Source organism: Lepisosteus oculatus, chromosome 7 (genome assembly GCF_040954835.1).
Source record: "Lepisosteus oculatus isolate fLepOcu1 chromosome 7, fLepOcu1.hap2, whole genome shotgun sequence".
In the NCBI taxonomy this organism is placed as follows: Eukaryota; Metazoa; Chordata; class Actinopteri; order Semionotiformes; family Lepisosteidae; genus Lepisosteus; species Lepisosteus oculatus.
Genome location: NC_090702.1, coordinates 51,109,765 through 51,137,433, shown reverse-complemented (window position 1 = coordinate 51,137,433; position 27,669 = coordinate 51,109,765). Strand labels below are relative to the sequence as shown.

Below are 27,669 nucleotides of genomic sequence, written 5' to 3'. Positions count from 1 at the left end.
CCGTTACCTGTTACCTGAAACACGTCAGCCACATGGCCGAACGCTGACCGTAGTGATGTACTAGATCTAGGGGTCTATAAAGTGAAATCATGCAGCTGGAAAAGCCGCTTTACAATCAAACACTTGAAATGAAAGAGCGAGAAGAGGCGTTCATGCTCCTCTGCTATCGGCTCCCCCGTTTCCACACGGAGCGTTATGGCTGTTCTGTTCCCTTCCGGCGGCTGCGGCCATGCGTCACCCTCTCTCCTCTGGCACATCCTGTTAATTTTCTCTTGCTCCCCGTCTGTTTCGTTCCTAGCTCCCCTCCCGCACCGGTCGCCTACGGTAGCCGGCGGCACAGCGTTGTCCGCAGGGCGAACGCTTTCACCCCCACCCCACCCCAGTCCCGGGATCCGACCGTCCTTACCGGCTCCAAACTCCTCTCCCCTGGGCAGCCCTCGCACGGCGTACCGGTGAGTGTCCGCTCGGGGCAAAAACACACAGACACACAGCACCAGCTTGAGGCGTGTTTCATACAAAAACTACAAACTGGCGTTGAATAATTTGCTTTGTTTTATTGTTTTTTTTTTTTCAGATACCAGGCCTTTCTGCTCCTTCTCGTCTCTCTCTCTCTCTCCCCCCGTCGCTGACCGTATTTGTGCAGTTTTTCTCTCCCTCCCTGCCCTTGGTGCGGGACTGATTTGCGAGGAGCGTTATGGCTATGAGGCAGACACCGCTTACTTGCTCTGGGCACACACGGCCTGTGGTTGACTTGGCTTTCAGCGGAATAACCCCTTATGGATATTTCCTGATAAGTGCGTGCAAAGGTAAGGTATCTCTAAGACATAATATTGGCGTCGCTCACGGTGTCCAACCAAGAGCGATCTGCAGCCTGAATCTTTTTTTTTCTTATCAGTCATCAGCGCAGGTATGCGCTGAATGAAAAAAAAAAAACTTAATCTTCGTTTCCACGGTGTTAAATGTGTAAATGTTGGAAACTTGATATCCCGACTGTCCTGACGGTGAAGGCTCCGGAGACTAAAATAATTTAAAAAATCTAAAAAGTGAAGGTGGAACATTCTTAAAAGAGATTCTTAACATGCAACACGTGTTTTTTTGTGTCCATATATACATATATAACATTAAGGCTTTATAAGAATGTATAAGAAATGAATTAACTTGAAGCGTGGTACCTGTTGACCAAAATGAATGTCCTCTGAATAACGTGAAGAGACAGAAAAAATGACCATGTGACATCATTGCAGCGAAGTGTAAAAACCCTGCAGTGACAGTGGACTGTAGCAGGGCACCTGGATTATTTCATGTTGAGTTGAGTTGGTTAGACTGTGCTTGATCTCGGGAGAGACAGCATGACTAAAAGACTACCTGCAAGGGGGTGTAATTTAGAGAAGGAATGTGATTTGAGTAGAGGTTTATGGAAGTTGCTTTCCCTTCATCAAGCAGGTGCTGACGCAGTCTGATGTGGATTATATTTATGTGTATTATTGTGTTTTTTGTGTGTGCTCCAGTCACTGAATTCTGCTCAATCACAGAGTGCAGTAGATTCTAAGTTAGGTCACTCTCTTTAGCCTTTAGCCATGATCGGCACCCTCATCAAACAGTGATCAGTTTGTCTTGTTGGGTGAGTTGTTGCCTGCTGCCATTGTTCTCTTCATGATTATGACAATGTCACATACAATTGTTTGTGCTCTGTCCTGTTTCTTTCTCTTTTTTGTGTCTTGTAAACTGGCACACATCTTTCCAGGGGCCCTGGGACACCTTTCTGCGTTGCCTTTTCTATTAAGGGTCTGGGTTTCCTCAGGCACGCATTTTAAACAGGAAGCACACATTGGCCATACTTTATCTCGCAAATTTGCTGTTTGTGTCATCCAGTTACAGATTAAAATTTCTGCTTGTCGTATTAATAAATGGACCGCTTTACAAAAGAAGTAAATGGCATTTATGCAAGAACAACACTCCCTATCCTTGGGAAGGGAGCACGTGTATTTAGATACATGTAGGGGTATGTGTAAAAATACTTCAATGCTGACGTACTGTTCCAAAAAGAATATATATATATACACACACCCCAGTATAGTGATGGGGACTCTACTGTAAAAAAACAAAAGGCACCATCCTTTGGATGAGACTAAAACTAAGGTCCTGATCCTCTGTGGTCATTAAAAATCCCGGGGTGCTTCTTGAAAAGAGCAGAGGTGTTACCCTGGTGTCCTGGCCAAAGTTCCCCCTGGCCTTTACCCGTCGTGGCCTCCTAATAACCCCCATCTCTGAACTGGCTTCATCACTCTGCTCTCCTCCCCATTGAGAGCTGGTGTGTGGGGAGCAGACTGGCTCACTTTGCCTCCAGTTCTATCATGCAGGTGGAGCTACACACTGGTGGTGGAGGAGGAGATCCCCATTGCCTGTAAAGCGCTTTGAGTGGGGTGTCCAGAAAAGAGCTATATGGGTTTAAGGATGATTTAGATTATTATTATTATTATTAAAGGTGAGCTGTGTGTTTTTGTGTTGTTTTTTTTTGCGACTGAAATGCTCTGCATCTCCAAATGAAATATCCCACACTGAAGGATCCTACACTTTCTTGGGAAACAGCTGACAGTGCCTCCCCTGGGCAAGGGATTTGAGCATCACACAAAATCAGACCGTTAATCTCTTCAGGTTCGTGCAGAGGCATGGAAGGCTGTTTTCTGGGCCGGCTGGTGACCTGCGAAACGTGTCACTTTGCCGTCTGCAGAATCTTTCCCACGCTCTCGAAGCGTTGACCTTTTGCTCGGTCCTAACTGTGTGTGTGTGTTCTGTGCTCCTCCCACCAGATGGCAAACCTATGTTGCGCCAGGGGGACACAGGGGACTGGATTGGAACGTTTCTGGGTCACAAGGGTGCTGTCTGGGGGGCCACCTTGAACAAAGAAGCCACCAAGGCGGCCACTGCTGCGGCCGACTTCACCGCGTGAGTACGGCTTCGCCGCCGCCGTGGGGACTGCGCTGCGGGACAGAGGCGCTGCTCGCCGGGTGGCGCTCGGTGCTCGGTCCGCTCCCACCGTGTCAAAGACACCGTCCAGAACGTTTATCTTCGTGCATTCAGAAGATGTCCCGAGAAACGCGAGCCGCGCGCTGTAGATCTGAGGTTGAGGGTCCGTTCCCCTGACAGATCAGCTGAAGGGGTCCAGTGATGGAGCGTTTGCTCGACAGTGCGACTGGCTAGTGTAGATGGAGATCCTGACGGTAGATCAGTTGACACATGGGCACTGGTCTGGTGCCTCGCAAGGACAGATCTTCTGTTAAGCTTAAAAATATTTATATTTTATCTCAGTGTTTTGTAAGTGGGGAAGAGATCATTTCAGGGAGCGATTGCTATTATATACACGAGAAATGGAAAACCGAGTCATTTACACTATCCAGCGGGTTGATCTGTCTTAATGGGAATGGGCTCTGACTGCACTGCAGATATCTGTATAATGCTGTATTGCACGTACCGAAAAAGCCACCTGTTTTGATGAAAGTTTCTGCTTCTTTCTGGAAGGATTCAGTATACAATCTTAAGAGACTATTAGTCGCACAGCTATTGGTAAACAATTAAAACTGTTTTGGAAATCGTTATCATTCTTACTGACACATTGAGTTATGGAAGGGATGAGGGTGTTGCTGACTTAGGTTTGTTTCTTTTCTTATAGCAAAGTGTGGGATGCTGTTACAGGGGATGAGGTCCTCACTCTAGCCCATAAACACATCGTCAAGTCTGTGAACTTCACTCAGGTTTGTTACTTTACTTGGAAATTCATGAGAGAGCCAGTCACACAGCTGTAAAGCTGTGCATTTTCTAGCAAACGCTTACCATGTCACTGTGGTAACGTTATCCTTTTATTAACTTTCTTAAAGCTAATGCAGTAGTTCTGCTTGTGTTATCGCTAGTTTATGTTATCTGTAAAGACTGGAGAAGCTTCTCTCATGAATACAAGATTGGGTTCAAGATTAGGAGCAAGGAATGGAATGGTCAGATCCACATCTTTGTATAGTTCATTGACATTCAAATTCTGAGTATTAGCCAAATCTTATCTCACTCTGAAATGAAATATTCTTCAAAAACCGCTGGGCTGCAGAAACTGACATCAAGCAATGTTATTAAAACTTATTTTTCCATCCATGTGTAGTGTTTAAAGGACATATAGTGCTCACATTATGTGGTCGTAAAGGACATGACCACTAATGAACCCTTTTGTTATAATAGCAAAATATGCATGTTTTTTAACTTTCCTGTTGGTGGTTTTTGTCCAATATGGAAATAGCCAAGTGGGTGTTTGTAATGTCTTGGCTCACAGCTTCGAACCCTGACCTCTGCGGACAGACTCCTCTGTATTGGTCACGTCACGTCCTCCCTTACCTACTTGCCCCAGCCTCCAGTGCCCAGGAGGCCACAGGGCTCGCTGGGCGGAGCGGTGGCTCCGTGGCTAAGGATCTGCGCCTGTGACTGGAAGGTTGCTGGTTCAAATCCCACGGCCGCCAGAGGAATCCTACTCTGTTGGGCCCCTGAGCAAGACCCTTAACCCTAACTGCTCCAGGGGCGCCGTACAATGGCTGACCCTGCGCTCTGTCCCCAAGCTTCTCTCCCTGTCTGTGTGTCTGTGTCCCCATGGAGAAAAAGCTGGGGTATGCGAAAAGACAAATTCCTAATGCAAGAAATTGTATAGGGCTAATAAAGAAACATTAAAAAAAACATTACATTACAAAAAATTCGGCGAAATGCAGCGTTGCCAGACCAGTAACATTAGCAAGACATTTACAACAAGCCGTTTACAACAATTAAACTTACTGTCAGGGGTCTCTGTGCCGCTCACCAGGAACAGAGAAACCCCTGACCATCCAATCCCAACCTCAGGAGTTCAGCCTGCCTTAGGCGAGAGAGTGCAGTTTTTTTAATGTATTGAAACGTATGTTCATGTGAAAATGACATCTTCTAATGCTTACAGATTAAGAATGTACTATATATGTAAAAACACAGTCAGAGTTGTAATAAGAATTTAGAAGTTATGCAGTGGCAAAAGATCAGTTAATTGTGCGTAGTGGCAAAAGATAACTGCCCTAACAAAGGCAAAAGAAGTCCCTATGGAGACTTGGACAATTATATTGAAATGCTTGGAATGCATTGCTTCGTAGTTACAATTAACTCCTTTTTTTTTTTTAAAAAAAGCTAAATGTACTGTAAATAATCTTATATTTAAATTTTAAAACTGTGTGCTAGAAATATAGGAATATTTATTCACTAAAAGTTACTGCTAAAATTATACTGTGTTTTTTATAGGTTTTAATTGTGACATTTTTAAACATTTTTCTATGTGCAGGACAGTACATGCCTTTTAACCGGGGGGCAGGATAAAGTTTTGCGCATTTATGACTTGAGCAAGCCTGATGCAGGTGAGTGCTTACTGGTGAGGGATACTGGTTACCATGCTCTAAGCAGATGCGCGTGGTAGGGTCATACTGATGACGCTGTAGTTTTCTGGTGTGATAAGTGTGAAGATCATTTTCCACACAAACATTCTGAAGCAAGTGTATATTAATAACACAACTTGTAACACAAAACAACTTGATTTATTACATCCACTGTAGCTTTGTTGTACACACATGCATGCATATATATATACATTGCTTTGAAGTAAACAGAATTAGTTTGAGAACAAACAGTAAGCTGTTCAATAACTGTACAATAATTGGGTACATCATTCTGTCTTCATCTTTCTGTCTAAAATAACAATGGGTCTTGGTTTGTTTTCCTGTACAGAGCCTCAGGAGATCACTGGCCACACCTCTGCCATTAAAAAGGCTCTTTGGTGCAATGATGATACGCAGATACTTTCAGCTGCAGATGACAAAACAGTGCGGTAAGCTGAGACTCTCCCTTGCGTACCTGGGAATCGGACCGTGTGTGGAACGTTCTTGGAGTTAAAGGAGTTGTGATGGTGAAACTTATCAGTTCTTGTGCAAGTGGTGCAGCTGGGGAGAAAAGACTTCACTGACTTCTGCACAACCCCTGCTGCAGTAGTTCTGGCATTGGAGTCTTTGTGTTACATTTCGAGTGTCTTGTTTAAAAGAGATGGGCAACAGTTGTTTTGGAAATGAGAATGGAAAGGGGGGAAAAAACAAGATCAAGAAGAAATGACATGGGGACCAAAGGGAAAACCTGTTCAGTGAATAACATGCAGAAAACTCATTGGAGAAATCAAGTGTCTGAATTTACAGTTTTATGCAAACGTTTGGGCACCCCTGGCCAAATGTACATGTTTTGTTGATTTTCTTAGTAAAAAGAAGTTAACACAACCTCTGCGGCAAACAAACTTAAAATTGACATATTTCTGCAAATATTAATACGCAGTTACTATTTATTTGCTAACTTTAACAGGTTGGAAAAAAAAAGTAAATGTGGCATGTGCAAATGTCTGGGCACCTTTGCAGTTGAACCAGTTTAGTTTTTTTATAAGGTCTCAGAACTTACTTGATTCATTAGGCCTGAATCTAAGTCAGGTGATGACAAATCCAGAGCTTAATAAATTCTCTGACTCTTCGAACCTCTCAGGGTGTTGTGCTTACTCTCAACAGCCATGGGCTCCTCTAAGCAGATGACCGAGGATCGGAAAATAAAAATAATTGACTCTTGCAAAGCAGTGGAAGGTTATAAAAAGATATTAAAACACTTCCTGCTTGCAATTTCAGCTCTCCGAAATGTCATTAAGAAATAGAAGTTAAGGGGAACTGTTGAAGTCAAGACAAAACCAAGAAAAATCTCAGATGGAACTGCTCGTAAACTGGTCAGGAATGCAAAGCAAAAGCCCCATATCACTGCAAAGGACCTGCAGGAAGGTTTAGTGGTCCACCAGTCCACTGTGCAGCATTGCTTGCACAAACATGATCTGCATGGAAGAGTCATCAGAAGGAAACCTTACCTGCCATCTCATCACAAAAGTCAGCGTCTGAAGTATGCAACACAACACTTAGATAAGTCAGAGGCGTATTGGAACCAGGTGCTGTGGTCTGATGAAGTAAAAATTGAACTCTTTAGCAACAATCAGCAAAGGTACGTTTGGAGAAAAAAAGGAGAAGCATTTGAAGAAAAGACCACCTTGCCCAACTGTTAAGCATGGGGATGGATCTATTATGCTTTGGGGTTGTGTGGCAGCCAGTGGCACAGGAAATATTGTGCAGGTAGAGGGAAGAATGGATTCTACTAGGTATCAACAAATCCTGGAAGCTCATGTCCCCCAGTCAGTGAAGAAACTGAAGCTGAAAGGAGGTTGAATATTACAAAAAGACAATGATCCAAAACATACTGCAAAATCAACTATGAACTACTTCAAAAAACTAAAGGTTAAGGTGTTGGAATGGCCTTCATAGTCCCCAGACTTGAATATTATTGAAAATCTGTGGGTAGATCTCAAACATGCAGTGCATGCAAGATGGCCTAAGAATATTTCTGAACTAGAAGCATTCTGCAAGGAAGAGTGGGGAAAACATTCCTAAAGCAAGAATAGAAAGACTGTTAGCTTGCTACAAGAAACGTTTGGAGGCTGTGATTTCTGCCAAAGGGGGTGTTACTAAGTACTGACTGATAGGATGCCCAAACGTTTGCGCATGCCACATTTACTGTTTTATTTTTTTTCAATCTGTTAAATTCAGCAAATAAATAGTAACTGCATTAAAATTTGCAGAGCTATGTCAAGTTTAAGTTTGTTCGCTGCAGAGGTTAACTTCCTTTCATTTAGAAAATCAATAAATCATGTTCCAAATATTCCAAATGTATAGTGTTATGAGTATGCTGTAGACCACCTAATGCAGATGTTGATTATAATTCAACATTGCCTCATGAAATTCAGAATATGTATGAAAATAAGTAATTTATATGGGAGACTTTAACTTAAAATGGTAAGGATCTATAGGAATATCGGCAGGGAAAACTGAAATGGTAGACCTGCTTAAGAACTGCATTAATTACCACTTTGCCAGAGCACATACAAGAGGAAGTGCTTTGATGGATCATCTTTTCAAATAATAGAGTGCTAAGAATAGACAGATCTATTTACGAGAGAGACTGAGGTGTTAATGTGGACTCATTGTTCATATTTGAAGAGACAATATGAGGAAGCAATTAAATAGGCAAACAAAATGCTAGGATACATAGTTAAAAACGGATTTTAAATCTGATTATTAAATTGTTTAATACACTAGTAAGACCTTGTTTAGAATATTGTGTACAATTGTGGTCACCATTATAGATAACAATGACCAGATACATTCCAGGTACTGTCTTGAACAGATAAGACTATGAGGGAACTTGGAAGTATTCAAAATCTCCAATGGCACTGACGAAGACAGCCCAGAAGATTCCTTTAAAACCAACAGTGAAACATAAGCCAAATGGCTCAAGTGGAAACTATTTGGAATGGTTAAAATGGAGAACAGGAGGCTCCTTCTTTACAAGAAGGTTTGTGGGAGTCTGGAACAAGCTCCCCAGCCATGCTGTTGATGTCGATACCCTGGTTTCTTTCATGAAAAAGGCTGGATAGAATCATTTGACCAATCAGCTGCTAACTACCAAGTGGGCTAAACGGCCTGTAAAAACTGAAGAGGCTCTTGAAATGCTTTTTAATATATGGGCACTTGTTTTCCAAAGCAGAAGCTGTTTATCTTTGTTATGCCACTCATAATATTTGAGAACTATGAAAAACAAAGCTGACAGGATTTGTGTCTGTTTTCTAGGGAAACAACAGCTCTTCACAACAGCTTAAGACACATTTGAGTATGTTAATTTGAAAAGCTTGTTGTTCCTATATTATATCTTTAGTTTGAATTACTGGAAATATGAAGATCACATATACAGAAGTCCTTAAACCAAGCCAAGAAAAGCATATTGAAATGAAATGTTTTTTGACATCATGCTTTGTAGATTCTCAGTTACAGCAGCATCAGAGTCAAAACGCTTGTAATTTTTTCTAATTTCATAAAGAAAGGTACTCTTTAGATAAAGCAAAGAAAGAGCAGAGGTGGTGTCCCTGGTGTCGTGGTTAATTTCCACTCTGAGCTTGCACCATGTTGGCCTCACTAAAAAAAGGTCCCCCTCCTTAATCAAATTGGTGAAGTATTTTCTTGCTTCTCCATCCTCCTATATGTAAAGCATAAACTAAAAAGATGAGTTTTAAAAATATTAAAAAGTATTTTCCAATTGAAAAGAAAAATGCTGCACAAATACAACATGGTATACATTTTCTTAGAGACATCGGCCTTCTCTAAGACTGGAAGCGACCTTCCTGTTAATTATGAAATGACTCAGTTTTGTTTCATTTGCTCAAGTAATCTTTCAGTTAATGGGCTCCTGGAAGGAGCTGAATCAGTCTTTGATGGAAGAAGGTCAGCTGGCAGTCTCTGAACCTGTGACTTAACCAGTTTGAGAGCTGGTGGAATGGAGCAACACCAGTCATCTTGTATGGTGTGAAGCTTAGTTCTCTGCACTCCAGACTCAGAGCTGGTCAAACTTTTAAGCTGAAGTAGAGAGTATACAGTAAGTGAGCTCTGTTCACAGTGGTTATTAATCTTACATGAGTAGTAGCAAATGATTGGAACTTTGGCTAAAGGTGTCTTAGAATAGTTTACACCTCTTTTAAATGGTTGAATTTAACGTGAAGGTTTCTTGCCCTGTTTGTCTTTCAGCCTGTGGGATAGGAATAGCATGGAGGTAGTGAAGACCCTGTCTTTTGACATTTCAGTCAGCAGCATGGAGTACATTCCAGAGGGAGAGATACTTGTTATCACTTATGGGAAAACCATTGCATTTTACAATGCACTAAGGTAAGGGGTTTCAAGAGACTGACCTCTTCTATCAGTCCAGTTTTGTTGTTTAATGCACTTATAAAACTAGTTCACTAGTTTAGTTAACCTTTTATAGTGGTTCATCTTTTGGTATTCATGTCATGAATTTGAAGTGAACATGACTGAAATGCACGTCTAATGCAGTTTGTAGAAATTGTAATTGAATTCACCGTTTTAATTTATATAATTTACACGGGGCATGTTGTATACAACATTGTGCTGCCTAGACATCTTTTGCAATACAGGGTTTTAGTTTGGTAAAACTCCCTTATAGCTGAAATGTAGTTGTATGAATTGCTGTAGTATTTTTTAGATATGTATTTGAGTGATCTTTGTGGAAATGAAGAAATTCCTTAAAATGTAAATAAATAGTAACCATTGCCTTCTACACTTCATTTCTCATACATCATGTATAGCATTTTTTGTTGTAACTACAGTTGAGTTCTTATTATTGAAACCCAGGCTGTGTAAAGATGTTGTCCATGAGGTTCCCGGTGTCTCTTGTGCAGTATTAATCTTATAATTCTCTCATATGGTATCTCATCTGCACTAGGGGGTGTTTGTATTGAATTCTAAATGTTGTGATATTGGGGATAAAAGTATTTTTTTTTTGCTTTTCCTTTTTCCAGCCTTGACTTGATTAAGACGGTTGATACCCCAGCATCAATTAATTCTGCTTCTCTTCATCCTGAGAAGGACTTCTTTGTTGCTGGGGGTGACGATTTCAAGCTTTACAAATACGACTATAATACTAAGGAAGAATTAGGTAAGATAGAAAATGCCTCATGCTCACTCACAGACTGAATTGTTGAAACCAAAAGCTTTGATTAGCTTTAAATTATATATAATGTTTTCAGCATTGGATAAAAACAGAAGCTCACTCTTGCCCAGGAGGTCTGTCTTGTCCGTTCAAATTTCACTTCATTGTTTTTTCCCAAGTACGTTTTGGGGAAAAGAGAACATGGGGATCACATTATTTTTTACAATAATCCTAAAATGAAGTTCTTACTTGCCAGACATCAAACTGGAGTGGACACTTCTAAATGCTATTGCACATTTTCATTGCTTGTTTTTAATTTAGGAGTACATACATGCTATTATATCCCACATTCCCTTTGTTTTCACTACTGCTGTCTCGTTAGGCAGCTGAAGCAGATGCTGCGGTCCTGAGACTGTAACATGGTCCCCTGAGGACCAGCTGCACTAACTGACCACTGGAGCTAACTCAGTTCCAGTTGTCACAGGAATGTGGCTAAATAGAGTGAAGTGTCTTTGTTGGAGTAGGGACAAGCATATTGGTTGATTTTCTGGATTGGCAAATGAAACTGTATTTTGTTTCAGAATACGTATTTCATTTATCAGGTATGTTAATATGGATTTAAGTGCTTGAATAATTTGGGTCTTGTCTAATATTCCAGCTTGAGGGCACTTTTGTTCTACAGTTAAGTAACAGCACTTTAAAGCACAGTCAAATCCACAACAGTAACACGTGCATTTCTTCCTCATACACTGCTTTTGTCCTTTTAGCTGAGCTCCTCCATTGTGTATTTCTTTCAGAGTCTTACAAGGGACACTTTGGGCCAGTCCACTGTGTGCGATTCAGTCCTGATGGTGAACTGTATGCCAGTGGGTCTGAGGACGGCACACTGAGACTTTGGCAAACAGCAGTTGGGAAGACTTATGGCTTATGGAAATGTGTTCTCCCAGGTAAGGGAATGTGTCTTTGGAACTCCCCTTGAATTGGTAACATTTTTCATTTCATGGCTTAGTCTTTGGAATCGCCACATGTGGGTGTGGTGAAAAGTTCTGTACCCTTGATTAAGTATGTGTCTCCAGTGTAATCCAATTAAAGATAAAGATACACCTACATCTCATCTTTGGGGCAGTTCAAGGTTAATGGAGATGTCCATAAATGCATACATGTGGTCAGTTAGTGATTTCTTTGGTATTGAACTTTTGTGCAAACACCGATTATATTGCATGTTTGTAGAGATTATTAACTGGTCCCTACACTGGGCAGTTGAATATTTCTGTTTCTGATAAAATCATTAGTTCTGCCAATTCGAGGAGGTTAGTTTGAAACTGACAGACGTTTGAGTTTTTGCACAACAGCTATTACATGTTTGGATTGCATCCACCTTCCTCTTCTCCCATTGTTAGGGGCTCCGAGCATGTTTTTCCCTTAAATCACTTGTTCTTGAGCCTTTTCTCATTTTCTTTTTTTCCCTGAAACAGAGGAACTGGTTTCGGAGAACTCTGATGCACTCTACTGTACCGCCACTGAAATAAAGGCATGAGTCTCCCGGACAGCCTAGGACAAGAGGCGATGAGGAGAAAGTGGATTGCCCTGGCTCCTGCAGATACAGAGACCAAGACTCAGTATATGGTTACAGATCCACAGGCTTCACCTCCTCTACGGAAGCAGTTGTGGGAGCTGCACTGACCTAGGTGTCAGAGTGGACAAGGGGTTGTTCTGTGATATAACATTCAAACCAAACAGGGAAAAAAAAGTATACAAGAGGAAAGCAGTAGACCTGTGAACTTCTTAGCACAGCTGCCTGCTTCCTTTTTGTTATTTGTGATATTTCAGCTTTTTTGGATGAACTATCCTAGATCTCTCTTCCCCAGTGCTGTAGCCATGTGATCTATTTTTTGTTTAATATAAGAATATAGGGAGGTCTTGGCTGTGCTTGCAAATTTCTGATTGTAGGAGGATTTTGTTTTATTAAAATACAGAAAAAAATAAATAATGGGTGAGAAAAGCAAGGTTATTTTTGTTCTTGGCTTTCATTTTAGAAGACTTCTGTTAATTTTGGAATTGTTTTGTGTTATAAAAATAAAGTTTTTTTTTCCTGTCACAGTATTTCATCTGGTGTTTTCAGTCTTTCTGGTATTAATTTGTCCTTCCACAAATGGATAAGTATATTAAGACTATTTTAAAACTTTTATAAATAAGACCTTGAAATCAAAAGCACCCCACAAGATAAACCTTAAATTGCTTTCATCACAATCTGGTTATTTCTGTCCTGATCCCCAAAAACTATTGCTGTGACTGATTGTGCTGAAATATTAGGCAATATGTATACGTTTCGGCTACAGATAAAGGCATCTGCATGGCTTTGTATGTGATGTGTAGTTCTACCTTTTTATCATAAGAGTTGAAAGGAGAAACTGGGCTGATAGTTCTCCTGAGCCTCTTACTATCATAAAAAATGACCAAAAAGACTCCACATCTCTACATTTCAAACCAGTGCAGAATACTTGAGCTAGTACAGTAGGGGGGGTAACCTCTGTCCTCACTCCTGTAGCCCCTGGTAAATGAAGACTGGTGTCCCAATTAAATCGTTCTGTCTCTGTAATAGTTGGCAGCAGATTTGTAAGTGTCATACTGTAATATGGTAACAGTATGTCTGTGTATCCTGTAGAAAAGAGAAAGGCTTCCCTCTTGTAAAAATCCTCTTCCCACTTAAGAAATTTACAAGAATCACATGACACAGTACATTAATTAGTAAACTGACATTTTATTGCTGTGTTTAAAAATGCATTTTGCATTGATACGATAAATTATGTAAGAAAGCTTGTGCTTTTTTTTGGCAAGTGTATTTTTGCCTTGTTGGATAGGAGTAGCCTCAAAGTGGATTCCTCAACTGGAAATTTAGTTTTAAGGTCAACAGGTGATATAATGCACACAAACCTTGAAGAAGCCCAGAGTATGTACACCTTATTTCTAAGTACCGGTTTTAAACCAGAAGATATTTATGCAGTTGTATTTTCCAATCAACCCTTTTAAAAAACATTAGGGCTTTAGGTCTTACATTAGCGCATTAGTCATTTTATATATTTAAAGAATTTTGTTTTGAGTACACTCACCATCAGGCTTAGAGATAAAGCCCGTCATGGAGATCACCTGTTAGATAAATCATGGAGGTGACAAGAACTGCTGGTTTGGCACAGCATCTCTCCCAATCAGCATAACTTGAATTCAAACGATCAATGACAAACGTTTCAAGGTTTTCACACACGCTTGCTGAACTCTACCTTAGCAAATCTTCCAGATCAATAAAACATAACTCAAGAAAGATAAGGTGTAATACTCAGTTGAGAATTACACCTCAATCAAAAGACTCCCAAGAGTTGACTTCTGTTCTTGCTAGCTTAGAAGAAAACTGTCAAAAACAGTTTGCAGCTCACATCCTGAGTTCTATACTGTATGCCAGTCAAAGTGAAAGACGGCCTAACTTACTGTAAGTAATAGCTATCACCAGTTAGGTTAGGATAAAGAGGTCACTTGTACACTCTCCAGGAACAATAAAAGGTTTCTCAGATTGTAACTTATTATTGTAGGCTAATTAATGGCATCAGCAGACTGACTAATGCATGAGAATGAGGTACAGTATAAAACAGAAAGGAGCTCTAGTTCTAGAGAGGTAGAGAGGGGAGTAAATTTAGGCTCTCCTTACAATACAGAGAACTGGGGTCTCTTGCACAGCCATCTTAAAAAGTTATTTCTCAAGCACTTAAGAGAAACTTGTGCATTTAATGAGAACCAACAGATGTTTCAACTCGGTCCTTTTTTAAGTGTTTTTAAACACCTCAGATATTAAAGGCACTTGTTATTGAAGTTAAAAATCAGAGCACCTTACTGTAATAATTACACTGCTAGTATAAAAACCCTGGTGGTGTAAGCCAGCATTTTCCCCCGTGTCCTCTTTCTTCTTTGTAATAGGGGAGACAGTCTGTAGAAAAGGAGCAGACCAGCCTAAAGGGGCAGGTCCCCTCTATTGCATATTTCAGCACCCCTCCCAGTGCAGGGACGAGGGGTGCTTTGGAAAGCTGCTCTGCCACTCAGAGAGGCTGCTGTGCTTCCCTGCCGGTCAGTCAGGACTCAAGGCCCAAGGCGTGAGCCAGGTTTCAGAAGTTGGTTCGTAGTCGTTTGTTCTCCTCCTTCAGTCTTTCGATTTCCGCTACCAACGAGTCCGTCACGGAGTACTTCTCTATCAAGGAATGGATTTCGTTCTACAGGGCAGAAAACAAGCAAAATCGAGCAAAAAGCCCAGGGAAAAAGTTCATGAAAGAACAGCAGCACAGAATGTTTACTGTCACTGGCAATCCAGAACAGAATAAGGTTTTCAAGTAAGCAAACTAACCTCAGAACAAAAGGGTACCTTGAGCTTCAGCATGAATGAAATTTTATGGGAAAACAGTGCTAGCAATATTTTGCAACAATACCCACCTATTTAACCTTATCTATGATTTTACTGAAAATGCAAATAGTCTCAGAATATATACAATTGTACAGACAGGGCAGAGTTGCTTATTAATCATTGAAAATGCTAGTTACAGCAATAATTATTATATTTTTATCAATAATACACTTTATTTATAATAATTTCAAAACGACATCACACTACTTTTACATTGTATAACAGCTTGGATGGAAGGATCTCTTAACAAATTAATTTATATAAATAACATTATATTAACTTGATTCACTTACCAGTTGGATGTAGAACTGCCTTATCATCTCAACCTGCAGATTGACAATGTCTCTGTGACATGCCTCTCTGGAGAAAACAAAAAGGAATATAAAAGTTAAGAACTATGACCAAAACCTTCTACCTCCTTCAAAGACTGTATTTTACTGTTAATTTCCAAACAATCCCAGATTATATCAAACTATAATAATAAACACTGGATATACCTTTAAGATGGAATGCATAATGGTGCCCATTTTAAAGTTTTACTAAGGAACACATTACTAGGTCTTCAGCTATGAATAAAAATATGACCAAGAGTAGGTAGATAAAATGTGCTGTAATGTCAGTTTTTGTTTTATTTTCCATTATCATTCGATTGTTAAAGGTTTGGCGATAAAAATGTCTTAATGATGAAAAACACTAGTAAGCATATTACTGCTATGATTTTTAATTAGCTCTACATTCATGATTTATTTTATCCTTACTTTTACTCAGACATTTGTTTATAAATACAATAAGTTCCACGTTCTACTTCTACTAAAAAGTAGGATCCAAGCAAACATCACCGCATCAAATGAATTTAAACTAGCCAGTTGTTAACGGCATGATGTGATGTGGAAAACAGACGTCATTGCCTCTGAAAGCAAAGGAAGTTAGAAGTGCATCGAGCCTTCCTGTAATGTTCGTTACACCGGCTTTGAGCCTTAAATTGCTCCGAGCATCGACTTTCATGTGTGAGCGACCCCCAACTTGCTCAGTGCGCACGGCGCAGAGAGGGAATGCTGCTCAGAGCGCTTGTGGTCGTTTTCAATTTCCGCGAGTCCCGAGCGTTCTCTGGGGCACCTGAAGTCCTCCAGCGTCTCCTGGATCATGTTCCGGATGAAGTGGATCTGGATGGCAGTGAGGGGCGGCGCCCCGCCCCCCTCTCCGCCGATGGACTCCGCTATCCTCTCGGACAGGGAGGAGGCCAGTCCCGCGGCGATCGCCGAAGACGCCGCCGGAGCTGCGACGAGGAGCACACGCACAGTAAACACAAGACGGCATCACGCCCAGCTAAGCACAGAAACAGGGGACCAAAGCAGACAAGACGTCCATTGTGGGTGTGTGATTTCTTGTGACAACTACCTAGCTAAAGAGTGCATACTGGTGATCTTACTCTATGATCTCACCAGAAACGCTTGAGATATTAGAGTTGGGGCTGTGATACCTATCCCATAATCCATTTCAGGGCTTGCTTTCTTTCTTACTAGGCGCTGCAGGAGGGGCTCCTTTTGGGGTGTCATACAGCAGCTCAGCCTGCACATCCTTCCCTCTCCTCTGGCTGAGCTCCGAGGTCCTGGCATGCTGGGGGCTCAGTTCAGAACCCGGGCTGCCAATCTTGTCCGCCTGCATCGCAGTTCAAAAGAACAGGGTGTCAGAAGAGATCTGAAATGCTCGCGCTGCTGCCATTCGCCTTCATGCCGGAAGAAAAAAAAACTCTCCCTGTGAATGTTAATAGTTTTCATAAGAAGTTACATCACAGCTTTATTCCTTCACTTGAAAGAGCGTCTTGACTGCAGAGCGGACGATCAATTTCACGGAGTCTTACTTGTTTAGTATCGTGTAGGACTGGCTCCGGCCTGCCAGCTTTGGGCTTTTCGGTCATTTCCTCCTCCTCCTCTTCCCTGACTGGCCTGGGCGAGTCATCAAACACCTGCATGGGACTGTAGCCCTGGACCCCCGGGGTCCCGAGAGGCGTCCTGCGAGCCGGGAGGGTGCTGGAGAACTGCGACAGGAAGTCCAGCACTGCGGCACACGACCAGGGCACAGGCTTTTAGCAGGCAGGCCGATCACTGCATACTTACCTAACTGACCTGACTTTACAGTACTTGCTCTTTCCTCAATTGGACTTGAATTCTTAATAATTAAATTAACCGTTGAGTTTTAATCATTTTGAAGCATTGACACCGATACGAGATCGAACGTAAAAATGTAAAATCTAGCCTGGAGAGGTACAGCACAATTTTCTCATTTTGTTTATGATTCTGAATGCTTATGAAATCAATATATTTTAGTTTTTGCTGTCCTTTATTGTAAAATATCTTACTCTTAGATGTCTTTAATTTAAGCATTCAGGTTTTGAATAAAATATCAAGACTGAACGTGCAATATGATTTCATACGAATTTGTAAGTACATACCATCTCCCTTCTTGTAGTCTCCACTTGCTTTTTGAGTTTTGTAATCTAAAAAGAACACACAGGAGTGAGACAAGAGCTTACAGGCCTAAACTGTTGTAGTCCGAAACTGCCTTACAAGCCCACTCTGTAAAAATACAATATTCACAAATGGCTCAGAAACTCAAATATGGAAAATTTAATTTCTGTAGGATTAGTGTTCTAAATCAGACAAATAATCACACTTCTCAATTTTGCAACTTTGAAAACATATGAAGATTGTTTTTTTATTTATTATAAACCATCCATTACCAGTAAGTACATACATACAGTATAATATACTATCCATTATCAGTAAGCTGCTTATGCTCTTGACATAGCGGATGTAGCGAGCCACACCTTATTCCAAAACCACAGGGAACACAGTGGGAAAGGCACCGACATGACATGTGTCTGGGAGGTGAAAAGACACCAGATCCCCTGGCGAAACTCTACACAGAGATCCCACAGCCAGAGTGAAACACTGGGTTCTGGGGCTGTATCACAGCAATACTAAATCCCACACCACACTCCATATACTATACACCAATAACATTAAACCAGGCATTTGCATTTGGGACTGAGCTTCATGGCCTCACTTGCATTTTAACATCCATCATTCCTTCCATCTTCCAACTGCTTTAGCCAATACAGGGTTGCAGGGGAGCTGGAACCGGAGCCTATCAACCTAGCAACAAGCGCAAGCCAGGCTACACAACGGACAGGATGCCAGTCCTGCACTGTAACATGTTCTTATATATTTAATTATTAATAGAGCTTTACTGGATTGGTATGGAAAAACATTGGAATGACATCATGCTGAATTAGAAGACAGAACAGGATTAGGTTTATAATATTACAGAAGATGGTTACTGCAACGTGAGAATCAAGGCCGATCATAGTTCAATAATGTGTGTAACATACTGAATTTGGACAAACTGTTCTATAGAAATATATAACCACAACCAAACATGTATTTAGAGTGGTGGTGAATAACAACTGCCGGCATAACTGACACAATGCCTAGGGAAGTCTATAAATAAACATGTACATGCGCAGCACAAAAAAAACAACATTTTGCAGCAAATAAACTGGAGTTTACCGTCTCTCACAGGCGAGAAGATATCCAGGCTGTTACGCCCCACACTGTTGAACCTGTCGAGGCTGGGGACCTTCTCTGAGCTTCTCAGTGCCTCTGTCTCTTTGGAAGGAAAGACGTCCAGGCTAGTGCTGTGTGGGATTCCTGTGAGAACACGGACAGAGACTCCTGAACGGCCACTCCACAGCTCAGAAACACTACCGGCGAGGTTTCGGACTTCTCCTTCTGGAATGCAGCATATACCACTGTTCTCTGTTCATTTTTCACTGATAATTAAATACAGTACCCGACACATTTCGTTTTGATAGTTAATCATCTTTTTTCATATTGGTGGCATCCTAGCAGAGTTTTGTCACTGTCAATTAAATTCATGCCCTTTACACACGCAATGCTTCTATCGTTAAAAGAAGTAAGCAAGCTTCAGGCGTATGCGAATCATTAGAAGATAAATGTTCCAGAACTATTTTTTTAAAAACTAGCATATTGCTAGGACAGAAAAAAATAATAATATAAACAAGAAACTATACTGAACAAGAAAGTTCTCTTACAATAAATCACAGATAATATTTGCAATGAATGTACCTAACTCCAGTTAAACTTTGTGCTGGCATTACTAACCAGGAACATGGACAGCTTTGACGAAATATTACCAATACTAAATGCTACAGCTTTGCCATATGTCACTATCATAAACAGTACCACAACGCTGACTGGAGTAAAGTCAATACTTCTCCAGCACCCCACAGGAAGTACAGTTTAGTTGAAATATGGCGGATGATATCTCCAATTACAAAGAAAAATAGCAAACTGTTCTGTTGATTGATCATAGAGACACCCAGGCTGATCAGTGACCATGTTAGCGTTTCTCAAGCCACTGATTCATCTTAAGGTGGGAAGTGTCTCAGAAACCACAGACAAAAAAGTGCAGCCGACTGATGTTAACACAAGTCATTTTCATTTATAGAAAGTAGAAGAATGTATGCAGTTTGTATAATTTAGCTAAGGTCACCCAAAGGAAAAGATCTACAACCCTTCCAACTCTAGTTTGAAACAGTACAACCTGAGGCAGCCAGGACTGCTTGTGGTGGGGGGGTGGGATCTTGACAACCAAGTCACACTATTTTAACCGTGATGAAAGGAAAAGCCCGAGCCCCTGACCTGTGCCTTCGGCCTTGCCGTCTCCTCGGTCTCCCCTGCTCCCGGGGGGCGGCTCAGCGTGGGACGGGGGTGCAGGGGAGGTGGCCAGGCTGCTGGGGCCGTTGTTGTCCACGGTCTTCACCGCTGCTCTCTTGTTGGGAGCAGACTGGGCGGTGGAAGTCTTGCTGGAAAGCGCTTTGCTCCCAGACTACAATCAAATAAAAACCCAGGCGTAACATCAGATCCTGCGTCACGTGTGCTTAGATTCCGGCAACTGTCCCACTCCAACATTAAGATCAAAGTCATACTTTCGTTAGGCATCCGTTTTTAGTAATGTCTGAAGTGATACCGAGCGCTGAGAAAGAAACGAATTACTCTGCATGTGTTTTTAGAAAAATAAAATACGAGTGATACTCGCTCACACCAGATCACATGCCCAATGCTTCCATGGCAACTTTCACCTTCTCATCTACCACTGAAATGACGGTACATGCTGTGGCAGAACATCTATGCCACCTGCTCGCAATCCGCAAGACCAGTTTCCGCACCACACCCCTGCTTAGTCTTGGAGCCCCGTCTTGGTCTTGGTGTTTCGGCTGCGCTCTAGGATCATCCCTGTGCCTCCTACTGTTTTTCCATCGGCCCCGGACCCTGTTTGTGTTTCTCCCGGGCTCGTCTGAGGTTTTCCCCTTGGTGCTCCGCTCTACGTGATCTCCTGGTCACTGAACCCACCCGTTTTTTGACGTTGCTACTGGATTTGTCCCCCAATTATTTTTTTGGTCTTGCCCATTCAGCCTACACCTGGGCTCAGTTCGCTACATCGACTGCTGCTCCAACTTCGGGTAACTAACCTGAAACGAACACCAGCTTGCACATCCCGTTAAGTAATGCTAAAGTTAAAAAAAAAAAACCCACGCAAACCAGAATGTCTAGGCGTACCTTGTGATGGGACGGGGTGTTCTGGAAGCGGAGACAATGCACAGAGGTCTTGTGTGCAGCGACAGTCTTGACAGCGGAGGTCAGCATGCGGAGGTCGTAGAGGTACACCTTCCCCTGGGACGAGCCCACAGCCAGCACCGCGCCATCTGGCATGAAGTCTATCGCCGTGAGAGGGGACTCCACTCGCAGGCTGCGCAGGACACTGCAGGGACACAGCAAGGGAGCTCTTCTAGTTCAAGCCTGCTGGAAAACTGAGACCACTTACTAGCAGCAATTCATGTACGGCATGTCAAAAGTTTTAGGTCATATAGTCTTGCCTGCTGTACTACTGTACTTGTTCTCCAGAAAATTAAAACCCATTAGTGAAAAAAGTCAACTTCAGTTCACAGAATTTGGGTGGTAGGCAGAGCACAAACTTCTGCTGCTAGTTCGCACTTATCTTCCAGAAGAAAACTAGCAGGGTGTAGATTCTGACACAGTGCAGCCCCCGCGGATACTACGCAGCACTGTGCAGATCCAGGCCCAGCTCCACTTGAGGTCTTACATCTTGCTGGAGGTGTCGTAGCAGATGATCTTCTTGTCTAGTCCCACGGTGACGAAGAGCAGTTCGTTGGCGGGAGAGAAGGCCAGCCCAGATGCAGGGGCCTTGTGCGCCCCCTCAAAGGTGTGCTGGTCTTTCTGGGTGTTGGCATCCCACAGGACCACAGAGCCACTGTCAGACACACTGCCCAGCAGGGACTTCTTAAAGTACGAGTACTTCAGGTCATGGATGGGCTGCGGAGAGTGACAGCTGTTTATATCATCTGCTGCAAATGTACTTTCACAATCATGTATTTTAATGGGAAATGGGAGAAACATCAAATGACAAAATGGCACAGAAGTAATGCAGAGTAAATTAGAAAATAGTGTAAAGTCTCAGACAGACTCTGTCCTACAGACTGAAGCAAAACAAAAGTCTTTCTTAGTTACACAGTTACACAAGCCAGACAAGTACAATCCTGCAAGGCTCACCTGGTTGGGCCCATGTCCGAAGGGCTTGCTGGAGAGGTTGGTGGTGATGCTGTGCAGAATGATCTCGCCGCTCGTTGAGCCAGAGGCGATGTAGCTGTCACTTCCATTGAAGGCCACACAAGTAACCTCCTCTTTGTGGTCCTGAGAAGAAACACACAGCATCGCTACCGTGAAAAAAGTATCATCATAACAATCTGCAATCTAGTTTTAATATGCTATAAAACTAAGGTGTTATTACTGATAAGGCATATAGGCATCCAGAAAATGTAGGTTTTCAGCATAAAATTATCAGTTCATTTAGGATTATTAGACATTTTTGCTTAAGACTGCAGTAAGATGTTAAACATGCATGGGGACATAATGGAAGGAGCTGAAATGGCAGTTATTACAAAGGTTTCATAAAAAAAAATACATCTGTTGCAAGTTTTACCATAATGCGACACTGCTAAATCGCATTACTGAAAATGCAATTCAAAGGTCATTCACATTGTATAACAAGCATTATGCTTATGGGTTGGCTAAAAAAGCAGCACTGGTGTTTTAAAATCATGTTTTTAAATCTATAACTACCCTTGATGTGAACATTTAAGTGTGTATTTTTATTTCTAGTGGACAGTTCGCAATTGTGGACTTAAATTTCCTAAGCTTCACAAATTGACATTTTTTCTTATGTCATTCATATTGTCTTAAATAGATCTCAGTTGGAAACTCTAATGAGATAGCATCAGATGTTAAGTCACAGCCCTTCCCCTCACTTGGCTTATGCAGTATTCGCATATTCTGCAGGACTGGCTCCATACAGTGTACAGTGGCACAAAACCAACGATGTCATTACCGGTGGAAAAGCGCAACACTGAGACAGCTCAGTGAACTCACAGCACCAATGTGGAAGTGGAAAACCCTGTGATTTTAGAACACAGTAATAATACCAGATATATACGCCTGCGTATAACACACTGTTGTTGGTTCTCACAACTTTTTCTCTGTATTGGTCCTAAAGGCTGGCTACGCAGCTCTCCCGTTAGACAGCATACCTTGAGGGAGCGATGCAGCTTCTTGGTCTTCAGGTCCCAGATGTTAACCGTGCAGTCCAGGCCACCACTCACCATGAACTGAGATGTGGAGTTCAGGCTCACACGCGTCTGCCTTTTCTGAAATCAGGAAGGGAAAGGACTTCCTACATTGTGCCTGAACCAGTCGAGCAGAAGCCCCTTTCATCAGAGAGTGTGCATTAAGCATACAAAGTCTTGTCAGAGGCAAAGTTTTGTAAGGAACCATCAGAAAGTGAACACAAAGCAGCACAACGGCTTCTTCTTTGTACTTTCTTAAATACAATTTTAGTATTTCTGCATAGAGGACAGTAAAATTGTTTAAACCATTACAGTATACGGTTTGCATTAAGGATGATGGGGAAACCTTTACTATCAATATATCATTTTTCAAATAGCAGATATATCAATAAGTGCAAAAAAAAGAGATAGAACAAACTCCACATTCGACATGCAGAGTTACAGATTGAAAACAGAAAGTAGATGAAGGCAAAAGCTCTGTACTCAGACAATTTTCTAATGGATTAAAACTTTATACAGAATAAAAGTATAACTTTTCTTATGGGGAGTGATTGTTCACTACAATGAGATACTGTAGAAGACAAGATGCACTACCTCACCTTCCTCTTCTATTTAGTCCAGAGCCTGTGATGGACAGTAACAATGACATTAACTAGCCTTCTTCCTTTTAACCGTTTTGGTCTTTTTTCCTATATTGTCCTCTACCTAATCAGCACCAAGTTCTTCATGCATCAGCTACCTTCTGTAGTTACCTTTTGGTATCATGACCCTGATTAAAAATATATCATCTTTGCATAAATAAGTGAACCTCACAGTCCTTTGCACCCATGGCTGCTTAGCTCATGAAACATCTTTGTGACAGACAGTGCTTTGCAGAAGCTGGGAGTGTCCGCCTCCCAGCCTCCCAGCCTCCCAGCCTCCCAGCCTCCCAGCCTCCCAGCCTCCCAGCCTCCCAGCCTCCCAGCCTCCCAGCCTCCCAGCCTCCCAGACTCTCAGACTCTCAGACTCTCAGACTCACCTCCTCAGCAAGCTCCAGCACTGGGACAGGAGAAGACTTACAGCTCGACACCACCAGCTTGTCCCCGCTGGCACTGGCACTAACCAAGAAATGATCTGAGGAGGAAGTCAAGGCCATTGAACACACAAGCTTACGCGTTGCGAAACTGAACTCGGCAAATACACTGCACTGGCAAGCATGACCTCTAGACCTTAGACTGATACATTCACATAAAAATAGTACTGGCTTCTAAGATAGCTAAAGACTTTATTTAAGGAAAAAAAAATTCTCAAAAATAGGCTTTGTACTACAGTACATGAATCAGGATCTGTAGTGGTTCAAGACTGTAACACTGATATTATTCAACATCCTGATTTGTGTAGTCAGGATTGTGTTCCATTCAGATTCATTCTTCCTGTTCCAAAGTTTTTTGCTATGATGTACAGCATGGGTAAATCTATACGCTTTAAACAAAATATTTTACAAAAAGCACACCACTATAAAACAAGCCCTCATACTAAGCTGATGTGTAATGTTTCAATCACCACCAACTTTTATCCTCTTAGCTTCAGTTAATATTTCAGACAGCATAGTAGATCCTACCTCATACTGCTTTTCTTGTTACAATTTGAGTTCACCGTCTCTTTTAGAGTGCAGTGGAGCTGTGCTTTATACACAGTTGTACATGACGTGCACAGTCTGCTCCTTTCGTGGCTGAACACACAGGGATGTAGAGCACAGTGTTACACTGTTCCCACTTTCCGGCTGTAGAGAAATGTCCACCCAAACTGGTCAGTGCATGAACAGATTGTGCTGACCGGTGCGTTAAGGATACTGTTGCTGCTCCAGCACACTCGGGACACAGGGTGAGTGATGCTGTGGGGGTTGAACTGCTCGACTACTGTCATAGAGCTCGAGTTCCAGATCTTCACATCGTCTCCGGATGACACCAGTCGAATGGCCTCATCCATGGATGCACCTGCCAAATCACAAGCAAAGTACTTGAGCACTGAGAGGGAAGACTGCAGAAGAGCACAGAAGATGGCACACCATCACAGTGCTGAGTTAGTTTACCGGATGCCTGAGTTAGGGAAATTGAAAAGGAAATGTTCACTGGCAAAGACTGAAGCATTGGGATAAAAGAGTCTGGACTTTCGGTTTTGCAAAGAATGTCAAATGACAATTGTTTTACATAGAAAAAAAGCTGCTGGATTTGCAATGTCAACATGCCCTGAAACATCTTTTCAAAAAATACTGCAATCATTATTTAAAGCACTGTGTTGCACAAGCTCAAATGACCATCTCCTTACAATGATGGTTATAAATAGAAGTGAATTACCCATGTTATAACTTGGCCATGTGGAACACAGCTTTCATTTCATTTACTTGGTTGTTTCTGGGAGTGTTTTGAGTATAGAAATGATAATATTAGAAAGGAACACCATTATTGCAGAGGGAATGGCTCTTGAGTGCTAACTGGTTCATTAAAAATGATTTTAAAACACATTTCAAGCAACACCTCACGCCAGCGATAATGTGCATACAGAAGGTTCTACCAGACCTACTGTAGTTGCAAATAAAACAGAACCACCATGTTCAGGTCGCAGGAACTGCAGTTGTTTTGTAATGTGATGCCATTGCACAGCTGATGCCCTTCAAAGTGGTGATGGGCTGTGTGTTAGGAACTGCAATGACTACAGCTGCCCACTCTTGTCCAGCTGGCTAACCAGGAAACAACAGGAAATATTGCCCAGTTCGGTGAGGGGCACACTACACATGTACAGAGGCACTACAGAAGGCAAAAGCACTCAGGAATACAAATAAAATTGTAACCACTGGGAATCCTGCTCATGACTGAAAACAAGCACGGACATTGAATACATAAATATGGAGTATTCCATGCTGAAAAAAAGAAGAAAGAGAACACAACGTTTCGGCCGTGGAGCCTTCTTCAGGTGTGACACCTGAAGAAGGCTCCACGGCCGAAACGTTGTGTTCTCTTTCTTCTTTTTTTCAGCATGGAATAAACCTATTACTTGTTCCTTTGCAGCCTACGCATGCTGACGCAGCTACCCACCTGAACTAAATATGGAGTATTAGCATACTTACAACACTAAAGAGGCATATTTATGCCCTTCAACCCTTGGTGAAACCTTGTTCTTGAAAGAACAGGAAAATACATACACAAATGCTATGACCTACTGGTAATTGTGGGATGCTGAAAAAGGCTACAAGAACAATGTTCTCCTAACCCCCTTATCATTACTGTTATTATCATAAAACAATTACCTAAGAATAATTTAGACCACACTTGGTCTTATTACTGTGATTCTGCTGAGGTGGGGTTGGCAACAGAACCACCATTTCATTAGGATCATGATTTTATGTCTGTTCCTCTGTCGGTGAGTGTTGCTCAAAGGTACCCAATCATGAAACTATCCTCACCACCAAATTATTTTGTACCGTGCTTTACATCCTCGTTAGTATGCAGTGAGTGAGCAAGCTTGTCAGTGACTGCTGTTTGCACAGGACTGGACGATGACAGAATTCAGGCTAACATGACATATTAAGAGCTATGCAGTGAGGTGTAAGGAACTCTTTTCATGCCGATGTTGTTAGTGACCAGGATTAGATAAGTGCCTTTGCCTCAATGCACAAGAATGAAGAGATCATTTCAAGCTCCTTACGTTTTTTGTCCTAAAACTACATCGCAAATAACCATTTTCAAAAGTAAGCTCTTAATAGTGCACATGTACAGTAGCAACATCATACAGCCTAAATAATTCAAGAAGTCTACAATATAATAGGAAAGTGCACGCTTTATTTCTGCAAACCGCCTCAAGGTGTTTGTCTAAATGTCATTTTCTCCAGCTCTGTAAGCGTATTAACTTCAAAATCCGCATGGCAAAACTTCGGATTTCTTTTAAAATAAGAAATACCACAAAGCATATTAAACGTGGCCAGAAACTCGTATTATTCATGTAAATTCATGTATTCATGTAAATGTGAAAATAAAGTTTTATGTGGGTTTCACCTATACGTTCACTCACAGATCAAATGAATACACAGTTGCGTGAATAAGTCGCAGCTAAATCCAGCATGGCTACCTGACAGCGAGACTGGGAAACATCTACAGATGCGTCACGTTTACAGATGAATTTGAAAATCGCAATACAGACAATTAGGCCAATATCGAGCCGTAGTCTTCGCAGCATGAAAGCGGGACCCGCTAAATCCGGATCATCAGCTGCTCATATTTAATTGAAACAAAACGGCAGGCTTATCAATATCAATACCAACTGTTGCTGGGACAACCTAACAATAAATAAGAAGTTTCTGGTCAGCTTTTATTATAGTTACGATTCGCCCCCCTTGCAACTCGTTGCCTTTCGCTAAGGTTTTCACGTCTGCTGTTTATGTACATACTTGACAAGGATTATCCTATAATTAGCGGCGGACTCGAACAACCCCAGAGCCAGGACCCTTACCTTGGCTACTTCACTCGACTAGCAGGTGGTATTTATTCCCTCCCCCAGTTTTCCTGCAGCACAGCAGGTCCAGTCCCTCTATGGTTTTGTGGCGCGGGGGGGGGGTTTGCGCTACTCCACGGTTGTCCCCGCCACCCTTCTCTCTCTTCGCCACTTCAGTCTTCACTCCGTTCAACGCCCCACTAAAGTTTCCGGCCCCCAGCAGGAATTTCCGCGCCTGCAGGCTCCGCGGCGCCCGCCGCTACGGCAACGCGGCGGGGCCAAGAGGCGAACTCGACCGTGCGGCTCCCGAGAGGACTGGCCGGGTGGGAGCTCAGCGCCTCTGGCTCTCGGCTTGCAAAGCACAGACTCGTCTACGTCAGCAGATGCGAGCCGGCGCTCGGATACCGTAACGCTGTGTTGCAGA

The 27,669-nt window shown here is 42.1% G+C and overlaps 2 protein-coding genes across 2 annotated transcripts; one reads left to right on the top strand and one right to left on the bottom strand.

Moving 5' to 3' along the window:
* Nucleotides 1-223: 223 nt before the first annotated feature.
* strap (serine/threonine kinase receptor associated protein) lies at nt 224-12,709 on the top strand. The gene is made up of 10 exons (XM_006633161.3): nt 224-452; nt 575-806; nt 2,811-2,946; nt 3,671-3,752; nt 5,336-5,408; nt 5,776-5,875; nt 9,693-9,830; nt 10,481-10,617; nt 11,409-11,558; nt 12,087-12,709. Exons 2-10 carry the CDS (start codon nt 695-697, stop codon nt 12,146-12,148), a joined length of 990 nt encoding a protein of 329 aa, XP_006633224.1. The 5' UTR covers nt 224-452; nt 575-694; the 3' UTR covers nt 12,149-12,709.
* A 643-nt stretch (nt 12,710-13,352) lies between these two features.
* On the bottom strand, nt 13,353-27,592 carry nedd1 (NEDD1 gamma-tubulin ring complex targeting factor). The gene is made up of 15 exons (XM_006633186.3): nt 27,264-27,592; nt 24,611-24,754; nt 23,797-23,891; nt 22,743-22,859; nt 21,709-21,849; nt 21,242-21,471; nt 20,698-20,899; nt 19,780-19,966; nt 18,625-18,765; nt 17,508-17,552; nt 16,917-17,113; nt 16,576-16,714; nt 16,172-16,331; nt 15,349-15,415; nt 13,353-14,867 (listed from the first exon to the last, which is right to left on the bottom strand). Exons 2-15 carry the CDS (start codon nt 24,744-24,746, stop codon nt 14,763-14,765), a joined length of 1,962 nt encoding a protein of 653 aa, XP_006633249.2. The 5' UTR covers nt 24,747-24,754; nt 27,264-27,592; the 3' UTR covers nt 13,353-14,762.
* Nucleotides 27,593-27,669: the final 77 nt, after the last annotated feature.

Coding starts and splice junctions, on each gene's coding strand:
- strap (XM_006633161.3), top strand. CDS start 695: ATGGCTATGAGGCAGACACCGCTTACTTGCTCTGGGCACACACGGCCT. Junction 5,409..5,775: donor CTTGAGCAAGCCTGATGCAG/GTGAGTGCTTAC, acceptor TTTCCTGTACAG/AGCCTCAGGAGATCACTGGC. Junction 9,831..10,480: donor GCATTTTACAATGCACTAAG/GTAAGGGGTTTC, acceptor TCCTTTTTCCAG/CCTTGACTTGATTAAGACGG.
- nedd1 (XM_006633186.3), bottom strand. CDS start 24,746: ATGGATGAGGCCATTCGACTGGTGTCATCCGGAGACGATGTGAAGATC. Junction 18,766..19,779: donor CGGCAAGGCCGAAGGCACAG/GTCAGGGGCTCG, acceptor GTGTTCTCACAG/GAATCCCACACAGCACTAGC. Junction 15,416..16,171: donor GAGACGCTGGAGGACTTCAG/GTGCCCCAGAGA, acceptor TGTTTTCTCCAG/AGAGGCATGTCACAGAGACA.